Here is a 13,712-nt window from a genome sequence, read left to right on the forward strand (position 1 = left end):
TATAGCACCAAATCACACCAGCAGTGGTCTCATAGTGTTTGATGTCGTTAGGTAGAGACCCTACAGTATGCAGAGAAAATCCTAACAATCAAACCATCCTCTTTGAACAAGCACTTGGCAACAGTGGGAAGGAAAAACTCCCTTTTAACAGGAAGAAACAGGAACTTCCCTTTCAAGAAATGTACTAAATTTAAACAGAATGAAGTTTTTGGACCTTTTTTAATCACACATCAGATAGTGGCTGTTTTATAGAAACATATGATATACATAGAGATATATGTTAGGGGGACTAAAAGTACTATGATATGTGTATTAAGTGAACCGCTACACTATAAAAGTACTATGAGAAGAAAGTTTACAAAAGCATAATCTATGGAGTAACTGTATCTGACTAATGTGAACAGTAGAAACCAGTCTGTCCACCTGGCAAACATCTTGTAAGAGCCTCTGGGCGCTCTGCTTAAAAGCAGTTACACCTTAAAAAGAGCTTCCAGATAAAGTTGTATCTTCTATCCTTTAGTGACATCTTTACCGTTATTGGCGCGTCACCTGCAGCTGCTGAGCCATTGCACGTGATTGATTGTAGCACCGGTGAAGCTGAATAGATATTCATCAGCACTACAAGCTTTACCTTTCAAAGATGACGCTTAAATTCATTAAAAAGGTGCGATGAGACGTGTAATTTCCACACATCTAATATAGAAGTAAAATAAATAGTCTGGGCAGCACTGGAGGACATAAACTGCGTGTTTCTGTAGAAGGCGAGAGGCGATCATTTTTCAGCATCCAATATTTGCTAAAAAGCACGACGAGGACTGTGAGAATTTGGAGAGGCCTCCCTGCTGAGTCATGCAGCGGCAATGTAACAGCTGTGAGTAAATAGTGACTGTGTGGAGGCGACGTAGCTGACAGGCAGGTAGGTGGCAATAAAACAAGAGTGTGTGTGTGTGTGTGTAATCTTCAGTAACTGCACAGTGACTCACACAATCTGAAACCTGTTAGCCGTATAATTAGTTTCACTCTCTGTGTTAATCACGTTAACCTTCACGTCCCCCCCCCCTTTCAGATTTCTGTGTGGGACGGTGAATGATTTTGTGGCGGAGGTGGGGAAGGCGTACGAGAGAGCCACGGAGAACAAGGAGGAGGCAGATGCCATGGCAAAGAAGGTAAATGGGTTTTGTGTGCGGCCGTGTGGGTTATGTAAGAGCTTGTATAACAGTAACTAGTGGGCAAGTGTAGGTGTGCGTGTGTATAATTGAGAGTGTGAAATATAGTTGAAGGTTCAGTGTTATCACTCCCTGCTTTAGTGTTCTGCGCCTTTGGCGGTTCATGTTTTCTTCTTGCTGAATTATTTGACTCTTCATTAGGATAAATGGAGACACTGAAGCTGGAAGTCTGAATGCAAGATTAAAAACTGAGTCAAAGTCACTCCTCGCTGTCTGCACAAAAGACTCTAACCCACTCATGCTTTGATCATTTTCATGCTGCTTCTCGTTTATTTGGGACTTAATAGGATACAACGACGGGATAACATCTAAATTCAGAAATTTCAGGTCTTGCTGTGTCTGATCTAGTGTTACGCACTCAAAAGTCTAACAGGGTTGGATGCACTTGCTGTTTTTTTGTTATTTTACCCCCAGTTTTCACATCATTTTAGGGCGACTCAGGTGGTAGAGTGAGTTTTCTACCAATTCAGGGGTTGATCCCCAGCTCCTCCTGCAGCGTGCCAAAGCATCCTTTGGCAAGATCCTAGTCTGTAAATGAGTCCTTACCTTAATCATGTTTAATGTCTAGCAGGTGTATTACTCACTTCAGATTTGAAGGCTTAGAGAGCGGTCAGTGACCGTCTGATGCATTCCCAGTTAGCAAACGGTTGCTAGAGGTTGTTCACAGTTGCTAGGTGAAATCAGGTGCAAACAGGGTGCTGCACCAAAAAGCTGCTTTGGTCGTAGTTTGCTGCAAACGCTCACCACAACTCACCAAATGCTGGTTGCACGCAGTTTTCTTTTGCATCCAGTCTGTTGTCCTGATGGTGGACAAGTTAACGCCACATAGATGACGATCACGTGACTACAGCCCCTGAATACAACATTTCCGCTCGAGTCTCTGCATAGAAAATCCCTTCGAGAAGTAAAAGACTCTAAAAAAACTAAGAAAAATCTTTTAAGCTTCCACCCTCTGACTTACCCGCCTTTTCCCAAATACTGCAATAAAAGTCCCACGAGCACCAAATCAGAGCGAGTATTGCTTTCACGCTGGTTTGAGGTGTTGCTGCAGCCTCTCAGAGTGACGATTTCAGAGTGATGCGTACTGCATGTCCAAATTTACACCGCACTCGTGTAATTTTGAAGTGAGAAAGAAAGCAATGCGGATAATGGAAATCTCCCTCTCTGTTCCTCTCTCAGTGTGCGCTGCTCAACGAGAAGCTCGATTCCCTCGTCAAGGCCTTAAGTGAGGAAGCTGAAGCCCAGGTAATGACAACAAGTGTGACAACTGTGCAAACACACCAACATTTCCACACTGACAATGACATAACACAACCAGTTATACTGAACCCAGATCATGTTTACAGTTCCCACAGAGTACTTAGTTTAATAACGGGCATGTGGGTTCCTGTAGGTTTTGACTCACTTATGTAACCTCCCATCCACCGCTGTTCCTTCACTACTTTGATTTTATTCTTACTTCTATCCTTATGGCTTTATAAATGCTTCTTTTTTTAAATGTCTCTGCTCCCTTCTGTCCTTGAACAACCATCATTTGAATCTGTATAATGTTAAAAGTTCAGTAGTAGTGAGTGGAAACATTCCTGCAGTTTAACTAATTGGTGTGTGTCATCTGGCTTCATGGACAGATAAAGTTGGGTGTCATCTGCAGTGCTAGGCCTTCTGATGATGCTGCCTAAGAGAAGCATGTATAATCTGTAATGTATAATGTAAACAGAATTGGTCCTAGCACTGAACCCTGTGGAACTCCATAATTAACCTCAGCGTGTGAAGAGGACTCTCCATGAACACATTGGAGTGTGTTAGATAGATATGATACAAACCACTGAAGTGCAGTATCTGTAATACCTACAGCATGTTCTGATGTATGTATTTAAATGTTGTGGTCAGCAGTATCCAATGTAGCACTCAGATCTCGTGGAACAAACACAGAGATGAGTCCACTACTAGAGGCCACAAGAAGATTATTTGTAACCTTGAACAGAAGTTTTTTTCTACAATAAAAAACATTTTTATTACAGCTGCCTTCATCTCAAAAGTGAACCATACTTTTAATTTTTATTGCTTCATGAAAGTGCTTAGACTGAAAAACAGCCTAATATTTATGATTGATTGCTTCATAATTATGCATGATAATGTCGTCTCCCCCTAATTATAGCCTCTCCCTTCCCAGTCAGTCGTCTTGAACTGACGATTGCGCGGTAGACGAATTATTAAAACAAACAAAGCAGTATTTGTACTGCAAATAATAAACACATAGTGTCTAGGAATTCAAACTAAACAGAAAATAAGGATTGCAATGATAAACTAAGGACTGTCTGAAACATGAGGTCAAGTATAAAAGAAAAAAGTGGCTTTGCACACATTTTAAGTTTCCTCATGGGAGCTCAAGAGCAAAACATCATCCAGCTTTCTGTGCCTCTGCACCCTGTGGAGCCTTTTATCCAGAGATTGATGTCATTGCTTTAGAAGAAACAGCCCAGCCCTCAAAATGTCAGCATGATTTAAACTTTCTGCTCAGTAAAAGGGGAAGTGCATTGAATTTTTACCTTTGATTCAAAGTTCTGCGTGTAGCCGCAGTTCTGTCGTTAAAGGATGATAACGGCTGTCTCTCGCTGATGTTGCGCCGCTGTAGAGGGCTGCGAAGCAGGGATCGTAAAAAATTATGAATGAGAAGACGTTTTCAGGTTGAACACTGCTGCTTTGGTGATATTGTGATGCTGGGCTCCCGCTGCTCGTAAAATGTAACAGATTGATGGGGGAAGTCTGGTAATATCAGGAATCCCACAAAAGAAGCCATCAAACAGCAGCATCCCAGGGCCTATTTCACAGGTTTTATAGGTTTTTACTTGTACTTTCATCCAGGTGGTGCCGGCGGGTACGGTGCCGAGCCAGGAGAGCGGTGGCTCGAGCCACGATGAAAGTGGCAGTGAGCCGGGATCGGAGGACAAAACGTACCGGTCCAAAGAGCAGCTGATGCTCAGGGCGAACAGTCTGAAGAAGGCGCTCAGGCAGATCATCGAGCAGGCCGAGAAAGGTAGGCCGCTGTTCTTCTCTCGTCGTTTAGCGCACAACATCAGGGCTGGCTTATTTTGTAAAATACAAGCATGCTGCGTGCAGTTCACCGGTTGTCTATCATCATGTCAGTGGTTGACGAGCAGAACCGGCACACACAGGTCCAAAGGATGTCGTCTTCATCCTCCATCAAAAGAGAAAACAGCGAGGAGCTGAAGGACGCCGAGCCACGTAAGTTTGATCACAGCAGGGATACGCGCCACGCCAAAGTGCTCTTAGTTCACGCATTAGCAAATTAAAGAGTCAAAGCAGTGGACAGAGTGATTTCTCTTTAAAGCTTTGGAGGTTCCTCACTCCTTAAAAAAAGCCACCAGTTTCAATCTAAAGACGCTTCTCCTATTACCGCTGTTCTATCCAGGTCAAGGAAGTTTGAGTCCCACCTCTCCCATCGTCCTGGAGAAGCCAGAGAGCCTCAACACTGTCACCTTCAGCGAGGACTCTGTGTAAGCGCACACATGAGTACACACACACACACACTCACACAAAATCAGGTATTAATAAACCGTCTGCATGCTTCATATTTACAGACAGTGCTCAGAGAAGTGTGTGATGAACAACTACTTCGGCATCGGCCTGGACGCCAAAATCTCCCTCGAGTTCAACAACAAAAGAGACGAGCACCCGAAAAAATGCAGGTAAAAAACCCCAACAAACACACAGACGCACAAACCTGATTATAAAGGGCAACGGGGCAAAATGACGTGTAAGCACAATCCTCAAACAGTCAGTTTATTTCAATGTCAAGTCAATAAAAATAAGCTTTCTAGCTTTTTTTCTAAATTGTGTGTCACCATAAATACACATCCATCAGGGTCAGTCGCATCAAATCTGTGGGGTTCAACCTTACACGCAATCTTGTCACTGCACTCTTTGTAAATGCCCACAGTAATCCCAGTTCATTACGCTACATGTGACCTACTAGTCCGTGACATTCTCAGTCCTGCCAGTAAATAAAGGTGCATATCAGAAAGAAACGTCCGATCAAGATGACAAAGTTCCCCTAGTAATGACCTCCTAAGGCTAGCAGCAGAAGAATTTCTGCTTAAATTGCTTCAGTTTTAGATTTTATGGTGTTTTTTAGTTGCACTTTGTTAAGCAACACATCAGTTTATCATATTGTGCTCAGGCCTGACTGGTTTGCTTTTCCCTCTGCAGTAGTCGCACCAAGAACATGATGTGGTACGGAGTCCTGGGGACCAAAGAGCTGGTCCAGAAGACGTACAAGAACCTAGAGCAGAGAGTTCAGCTGGAGGTAAAAAGCAGGCGTACATGAACACACACCCAACGGTTTTCTTTAGGGAAACAAATGTCTGTCAGCTGATTTCTGCAAACCTGCTGAGTTTTCCTCGTCTTGAAGCGTCTCCTCTCCTCTGTCCACAGTGTGACGGGGTTCCCATGTCTCTGCCGAGTCTGCAGGGCTTGGCTGTCCTCAACATCCCCAGCTATGCAGGCGGTATCAACTTCTGGGGAGGCACCAAAGAGGACAATGTGAGTGTTGTCCAACCGGGCCTTCAGAAGCATTCTCAGTAAAAAGAAAAGACAAGAAAATAAATCAGAATTTTTACTTTACATTTCAAATTCATCTAAATTTGAATCTGACGGTGTTTGATTTTTATCACGTGCACCTCCAGAACTTTGGAGCTCCGTCTTTTGATGATAAGAAGCTGGAGGTGGTGGCGGTGTTCGGCAGCATGCAGATGGCCGTGTCCAGAGTCATAAACCTGCAGCACCATCGCATTGCACAGGTAACACAGACACATATAACGCTTACCTCTACATGTCTGACAGAGCCTTTTTAAAACCTCTTCCCTACATCAGCATCTTAGTTTGGCCTTCAAAAGGACACACTGAGCAAGTTAAACCACTGGTAAGGTTGGCGGAGAAGGTGAAAGTCTACAAGATTTCAGGACCTGCAAACACTGCACATCAGCTCTTATCAGAGGTTGAGCTTTAATAACAGGAAGCAACTCAAAACAAACTGGAATCAAATCCCGTCACTTTCTGCACCAATAAAAGACAAATATCAGATGCAAATATTTAATTTCCACTCTGAACCAACAGCTCCTTACTGTATATAAATAAAAACTCTCCACAGTCATCTACATATGAAGGATAATAAAGGAGGCCGTGGAGTAATTATAATATTTATATGGAGTCACAGTGTTTACATGAATGTGCAACATGAGTAATCTAAAAATGTATATTCAGATCAAAATAGTCTTTGAATAAGCTACACACCGAAGATATTTTCATACACTGGCATTTATTTTAAATAAGAGCGTCCCAGTGCACCAATAATTCAATAACTGGAGGAGGATCACAGCCCAAACTCTCCCCCTGTGGTTGTACGCACATAAAGGCGAGCTTTCCTTTTCCTCTCGCTGTTGTCATCCTCTTTCAAAGGCATCCGTGGGATCTGCCAGGTGCCCACCGTCCCCAAAACCAGCTTGTTGCTTGTTTTCACTCACTCTGGTCATGGCCCCTCCCTGAACCTGGCTCTGCTGGTTTCTTCCTGTTAAAAGGGAGTTTTTCCTTCCCACTTTCGCTAAGTGCTTCCTCTTAATTGTTGCAGGATCTTTACCCTACAGTTTAAAGCACCTTGAGGTGACTCATTTTGATTTGGCACTACATAAATAAAATTGAACGATCAACAGATGTTTTTCACGGGGAGTTAAAGCCCTTGGCACTTCAACGTAGTAGGCCTGGTATTATTTCCACTGTGCTGTTATCATGAATTATTTTGGCTGGGTAATCCTGCTAATTTAATTACAACAAGGATCTTTTTGTGGCTGGTGAGCTTTCTTGGTTAGTACAAATTATCAGGCCTTGGTGATTTGGAAAATCAGAAGTTGTTTGTTCTGAGCTTTGAGGGCTGTCAAGAGGTATAAAATCCAACCGTGCAAGAAGAGCCCCAACCCTTAAACTTGCTGTTTTTTTTCACATGAATTGCTCAGTGTTCATCAGTAGAGGGCAGAGGAGGTCAGTTTAAGGGGTTAGCTGATAAAAAGCACTCAAACCCCCGCATCTGACAGCTGCTGTTTTCTGCTCTGCCGCTTCTCAGTGCCGCCAGGTGAAGATCACCATCCTGGGGGAGGAGGGGGTTCCTGTGCAGGTGGACGGAGAGGCCTGGATCCAGCCGCCCGGCATCGTCAAGATCATCCACAAGAACCGCGCTCAGATGCTCACGAGAGACCGGGTGAGCGCTGACGCACACATAAAAAACCTGCACCTGACACTTTGCATACCCATGTCTGCGGCATGCATGTTAAAACCAGCAGTGGCTGGAGATACTCCCTTTCCTTTCATAAATATTGCAGCTGGACACTCAGCGCTCTGCCCGTGTTGTTGAGTCTTTCTATTTTGGGATTTCTTAAATCACATCCATACCCACTGTTTGTTCTCCCTTCATGCTGCTCAAACCTCTGAGAGCTCTCTTGAGCCAAGCACATTTGGGCAGTTTGTTTCCATGGTTTCCCCTCCTTAAGCACCACAGAGTTGGCTCGCTGGTTTTATCCTCCCTAAATGCGGCTTTATTCAGTGAAATAGTGACAGTTATGTGTCGGGTAAATCTTTTCCCTGCTGGTTGCCTGCTCGAGGCACGATTATTGGCGAGTTTTTAAATTAAATTCATAATGAAACACTTTTCTTCCTTTGCTCCTTCATGAGATTAAAAAGATGTCTTTGCTGTTGTGTATTAGTCTTAGACGTGAAATGAAATGCACCCTGACATTTATTTCTACAAACCGCACAGTGACTGACAGGGGAACTCCTTCAAAGCAGACATCGGGTGGCTCTTGGATTTGTTTGAAATGGGCTTCTCTTTCAAAGATGGCTCAGCAGCACTAGCTTGGCTGAACATTGATCTCTTTACAACCAGGCATTTGAGAGCACGCTGAAGTCGTGGGAGGACAAGAGGAAGATCGACAGCTACCGCGCCAGCAGGCCCCGCCTTAACTCCCAGCAGTCCATGGAGTACCTGACCGAGGAGGAGTGTGCCCAGGTTCAGCAGCTAGGCATCGTGGCCGACACGCTCATCAACAAGTAGGCACCGCTTCAGATTTTCTTCTCGTCTCAGCTGTCCTACAGTTTATTAGTGCGTGCTGACGCCACACAGTGGTTTTAAAAGCTGGATGCTGTTTTGTGGTCAGAAGAAAATGTTAAAAATACAAAAATTTAGCACTAAAACTGGAAAAACACGTCTCCTCTCTTCTTTAAATCGGGGGTGGGGGAACTCCAGGCCTCGGGGGCCGGTGTCCTGCAAGTTTTAGATGTGTCCTTGATCCAAAACGGCTGATTTAAATGGCTAAATTACCTCTTGAAGTTCTCCAGAGGCCTGGTAATGAACTAATCATTTGATTCAGGTGTGTTGACCCGGGTGAGATGTAAAACCTGCAGGACACCGGCCCTCGAGTTCCCCATGCCCGCTCTACATTATTTTAAAATATATCATTCAAACATTGCAAACAGCTCAGTCTAACCGAGCTGCATCCGTCTGTGTGTGGAGACCATAAAGGGGTAATTTCCTCATCCCACCGCAATTAACTGGCTTATTTGCAAACTTGCGTTGAGCTTGTCTCCGTTGCACTGATGAGCTGTTTTATTTCTCTTTTTCACATTTGCAAACAAGTAGTGTCCCTCTGCAGCTCCTTCGTCCTGTCTCAGTTTGCCGTGTTTATGATGATGTCTTCGGTTATGTTTCAAAACTGCCGTACTTTCAGGATGATAAATATTTTAATTACATTTGTAAACTTTCCTCAGATGTGGAGAAACGTTTGTAAAGGGAATTTCAATTCAAGAGAGATGTGTTACAAATAATTTAAGCGCACAGTAGAAGATGCTCCGGTTATATTTGAGAAAGAGGCAATACAATAATAGACAATAAAAGAAAGTAAATTCAGAGGCGGGTACGTATCAACAGGCTACAGCGGACATAATTGTGCTTTTCTGTTTTTTTTTTTTCTCACCATTTCCTGCTTTGTGCCCGCTCAGAATCCGCGAGGCGGCCAAGACACACAAGCTGGTGGAGCAGGAGTTGGCTCACGCAGTCAATGCCACTGCCCTGGTGCTCACAGAGGCCAAACTGTCCAGCCCCGAGGTAAGACACCGAGGCGGAGAGCAGATGGGAGTTTATTGATGGCACAAAATGACCAGATTTTCAGAAAAATGCTCAGATTTCATGTCAATTTAAAGGCTGTTAAATTTGCAGCCTGTTAACCTGATCTCCATCAGTGATGTCACCTCGAGGACGACGTATGTCTTCAAAACAGTCACTTTTGAATTTTTTTTTTTCTCAGTGTCTGAGTCGCAGCACTGCAGTGGAAATTGTTAACAGCAGTAAAGTCCTCCAGGCTGAGACCAGGATGCTGCTCGATGGAAAACTACTGGTACGCCTCAGCCGTTCATCCCTCTCGTCTCTCCGTTCTTTGTTTCCCTCCTTGTTTGCGTTCGGCCCTTCATTTCCTCTGAAGCCATTCAGATATTCCATCTCATATTTCAGCTTCTGCTGTTCAACGTGTTTGTTCAGTTTGTGTTCGCTGTAGCTTTAAGGAAATCTCACAGTTTAACGCAGTGGGCCTTTGTGCAGACGAGCAGATAAAATGAGAACTCTGCATATGACTACTGTATACTGACTGTTAGTCGCTACTGGACGATCAATCTCACTGTGTAGGTAACCCTCTAGCAAATCTTCTGCCCTGTCATGAGTCAGTCAGGCGTATAGTTCATTCCCATTGGTAGTCAGGAGGCTGCGTTCACACTGGAAGCAGTTTGCTCCTTGAAGCGGATTGCTTGTCACTTTCGAGTAATCGCGACTTCCAATATATTTATTAACAGATCATATTTCATATATCCTTCACTCTCATTGGAAGTTGCTTCAGGCACTTACCTGGTTATCTGAGGTCCCGCTCACGTCCCATCATGGTGGTTGTTTCGTTCGTAATCAGCATTTCATTCAGTTTCGGTAGTTTCTGGTCACCACATCGCTGCAAATCACTTCCAGTGTGGATGTGGCTTTAAAGTTGACATTAGTTTAACTGCTTGTTAATTTATTTGGCTTATTTTGCTCGGCATTGATACAAGTTACCTTTTTTTTTTTTCATTGCTCTTCCTGTGTGTACACCCGATAAGAAATAAAGACTAGAGCATGGCTCAACAAAGACCAGAAGGAACAACTCCCTTTGGAGAAAACATGCTCTGGCACCTTCAATAAACAGTTCCCGTAAATAACTAGTTTCAGTGTCAGCAGTAATGATGAGACATCTTCCTGATGGCCTTCTAGGCAGAGTTGAAAGGAAAAAGCTTAATTTGACTTTGGCCAATAAATGGAAAAGGAAACTGTGGGGAAAGAACACAAACACTGGACGGAGGAAGATTAGAAACCAGCCTTACAGACCCATTAATCTAAAGTTTGAGGAGTTGTGGTCAAAACAGAACAGAGATTCTGAACAAATAGGTGCTGGAGGAGCTCAACAATAACTTTAAAGCATGGTGAAGAAATCCAATAGTTTGGTTGCAGAGGGGGGGGAAGGTTTGTGTAAGAGAAATTATTGTTGAAACAAGGGAGGATATTGCTCCATTTTTCAACACGAGCCATACCCTGTGGCGATGCCAGTTTCCTCCCACAACAGGAAAATGATCCAAAACAAAGCTCCAAACTAGGTAAGAACTATTTCAAGAAACAGTCAGCTGGTATTCGGTCTATGTCCAGTGCAGTCACCAGATCTCAGTCCCACGGAGCTGTCGTGGGAACAGCTTGACTGTATGGTGTGTCCAGACATTTCAACTTGTGGGTGGCACTTCATGCACAGTTGGACAAATTGAACAATCCTTTGTTCACAGCTAGAGGGAGAAACCGAGAACAGCATTAGTGCGTGCTGAATGGCTCATGGCGGTGCCAGACAGCATTGGCTGATGGCTCAGATGATAGCCTTCTGCTCATCCTTCTGGTAAATCTTAGATAAAGCACATTTAAGTTGTTTTAGTCTTGCTGCAAGCCGCCTTGCAACCCACCTACTTCTTTTGATGCTGTCTTTAACACGTCTACATGTTAGAGAGTGTCAGATACGAATTTCCTGGGGATGCAGTTTAATCTGCTTCCTTTTTTTGAAGTATCTAAAAGCCATTTTTTAGTTAATAAACAGGGTTTAACTTTCGCTTCCTTTAACACTGAATGGTGAACCACAGGTAGGGATTTTACTTCTGTAAACTTGTTTTGATGAGAGATGAAATGAAGTGAACATGTGATGATTATGCAGGTGCAGCAAAATATTAGCAAAATATACAAAATATTTTTCCTTTCAAAGAAATTGGAGGTAACCACTGTTGACACATTAACAGGTGTTTATGCATTTGTGAATCAGAAGGGGTCAAAAACACGCAGAGCAGGTGTTGACTTTTTACCAACTTTCAGAGGGTTAAATGTCAAATGTCCCATTCTGATTATAATTGAACTCTTCTTCACCTTCTCTCTGTCTCAGTCGGAGTCTCCAGAGCGAGAGGAGCTTCGCTTGACTTTGAACAGCCTCAGCGCCGAGCTTCACAAGCTGGATGACATCCACTGGATCTGCCCGCTCATGCAGTGCACCGAGGAGGTGGGATGGGATGCAGTGTTTGTTTGTGTCAGAGAGAAGCCGTGGCATTATCGCAGACTAACAACCAGCAAAGTGCCACAGTGTCACTTCTGTTGCTCAGTAGCAGCCCATCTGCCTTCACTGACGACTTTCACATAGCAAAATATCCCTCACTGTGTACCCATCAATCTCTTATTTTTAGGACTCAGTGAGGAGCAGCACTAAGAGCAGCAGCAGTATGAAGCTTAAGATCATACCTAAGGGGAAGAAGGAGAGAGAGAAGCTCCACAAGCAGAAGTCCAACAGTTCTCTCTCAGGTAAAAGATCTTAGCATGTCAGCATGCTAACAGTTAAACTAGTTTGTTGACCACAGCAGGAACAAATTTATTGTGATCGTGTCCAAACATTTCGCAGTCTTGTTGCCTTTGAAATGGTTGCTTTGAAGACTGGGAGCAGGTTTGCAAGCACTCGCAGCCAGTTGTCGTCTTCGAAGCAACTGACTTGTGCGTCAACACATCGATAAGATGCTGATTAACTATAATAAATCAGCAAATCCTGTTGCCATCTCCATGCACAGAAATTCACATGAACTACTTGCGTTAAGAGTTCAGAACCTCATACGTTTAAAATAGACAGTTGTACATTTTTAAAGAGTTACAAATAGTGATGCAGTTGCTTCAGGACGGCAATTTAAATGCAAAATGGCTCAGTCAGTTTGGAACCAGTCAATTGTATTCCCTATTGCAAAAATAGACTCCAGTTATTTGCAAATCTTGGCCAATCTGTTGGAGAGTGACTGCAGTCAGGAGACAGGTTGCTTCCCACCACAACTTGAGCAATAGCCTTGTGTTTGAGTGTTCGCCCAGACAAGGTTGTCAGTTGCAACTCTTGACATCTGTCATTGTCAGCAAAAAATATTGAAAGCAATCATTGGGCAACCACCAGAATTTTAAATATTTATTTCCCCCAAAGTCAGAAAGAGTTTACCGTCCTATTTTCGCTGTAGTGTGACCGAGCCATTAGCTGTGTTTGTTCATTTCTTTGGGATGTGGGTTACAGCAATACAAAGACCAAGGTGTTGTCTAGACCAGGTCTGCAACCTTCAACATCAAATGAGTCGTTTTAGCCCCTGCTGTCCAACAATGAGAGAAAAAAGGAGCCAAACACACGGCAGGAGACTGTTTCATCTTAGAGCCGAAGGTATCGACCTGAGAAACCTCTGGCCTAAGATTAAATGAAACTTTCTGAAATGAAACTGACTGAAAAAGCTCTCTGTGTGCTGTGCAGCAACACTCATGCGTCCCTGTCCTTTATCAAGGACAAACTACAATTCCACTGAGGTTTTGCAATCAGAATACTTTATTTGTCCCTAGGGAAAATATGGATTATGTAGTACTTCTTGGTTATAGTAAAAGAAAACAAATACACATGAATAGTCATGAAAAAAAAATCTTTTCCTTGAACTTTAAATATAACTCAAAGGAAAGGTTAAGTTTGTGTCAACATGCATTTTGTTGACCAAAGGCTCTTTTTCTGTCTTCTTGGGTTTAGCAGAACTAAACAGCTACTGACCTCAGGCTTTTAAACCTAGTAAGGAAAAACATAACTGAATCCATCTTTTATCTCTATTAGCTTTTCATATTAAGTGATTTGATCCTGTCCTGATTTGATCTAACCCAATTCATTATAAATTGGCTGGTGTTAATACAAAGTAGAACACAAGCATATCCAAACCAAATAAAAATTGATGCACGCAGTATAGGAGTGAACAGGTCCTGTCCTGAGAGGATGATTTGAAAGACGGATACGTTTTGGGTTGTTTGGTGCAATAAATGGAAGCGTT

General features: G+C 43.3%; 1 protein-coding gene across 4 annotated transcripts in view; it reads left to right on the plus strand.

The window, feature by feature from the left end:
- The window catches only part of si:dkey-172j4.3 (diacylglycerol kinase delta), a 93,630-nt gene that overhangs the window by 75,442 nt on the left and 4,476 nt on the right, over window positions 1–13,712 (plus strand). For 3 of the 4 annotated variants that reach the window (XM_042228346.1, XM_042228348.1, XM_042228349.1), the window contains 15 exons: window positions 1,067–1,166; window positions 2,406–2,471; window positions 4,092–4,263; window positions 4,347–4,472; window positions 4,660–4,744; window positions 4,829–4,936; window positions 5,457–5,553; window positions 5,682–5,789; window positions 5,933–6,046; window positions 7,363–7,497; window positions 8,179–8,342; window positions 9,291–9,396; window positions 9,596–9,685; window positions 11,777–11,890; window positions 12,072–12,186. In XM_042228346.1, the coding sequence (XP_042084280.1) occupies window positions 1,067–1,166; window positions 2,406–2,471; window positions 4,092–4,263; window positions 4,347–4,472; window positions 4,660–4,744; window positions 4,829–4,936; window positions 5,457–5,553; window positions 5,682–5,789; window positions 5,933–6,046; window positions 7,363–7,497; window positions 8,179–8,342; window positions 9,291–9,396; window positions 9,596–9,685; window positions 11,777–11,890; window positions 12,072–12,186 (1,700 nt within the window). The remainder of the gene's footprint in view (window positions 1–1,066; window positions 1,167–2,405; window positions 2,472–4,091; window positions 4,264–4,346; window positions 4,473–4,659; window positions 4,745–4,828; window positions 4,937–5,456; window positions 5,554–5,681; window positions 5,790–5,932; window positions 6,047–7,362; window positions 7,498–8,178; window positions 8,343–9,290; window positions 9,397–9,595; window positions 9,686–11,776; window positions 11,891–12,071; window positions 12,187–13,712) is intronic. The other variant, XM_042228347.1, reaches the window with a different exon arrangement.

This window comes from Haplochromis burtoni, unplaced genomic scaffold (assembly GCF_018398535.1).
Source record: "Haplochromis burtoni strain Fernald_Lab_line unplaced genomic scaffold, NCSU_Asbu1 Contig_319, whole genome shotgun sequence".
Taxonomy (NCBI): domain Eukaryota; kingdom Metazoa; phylum Chordata; class Actinopteri; order Cichliformes; family Cichlidae; genus Haplochromis; species Haplochromis burtoni.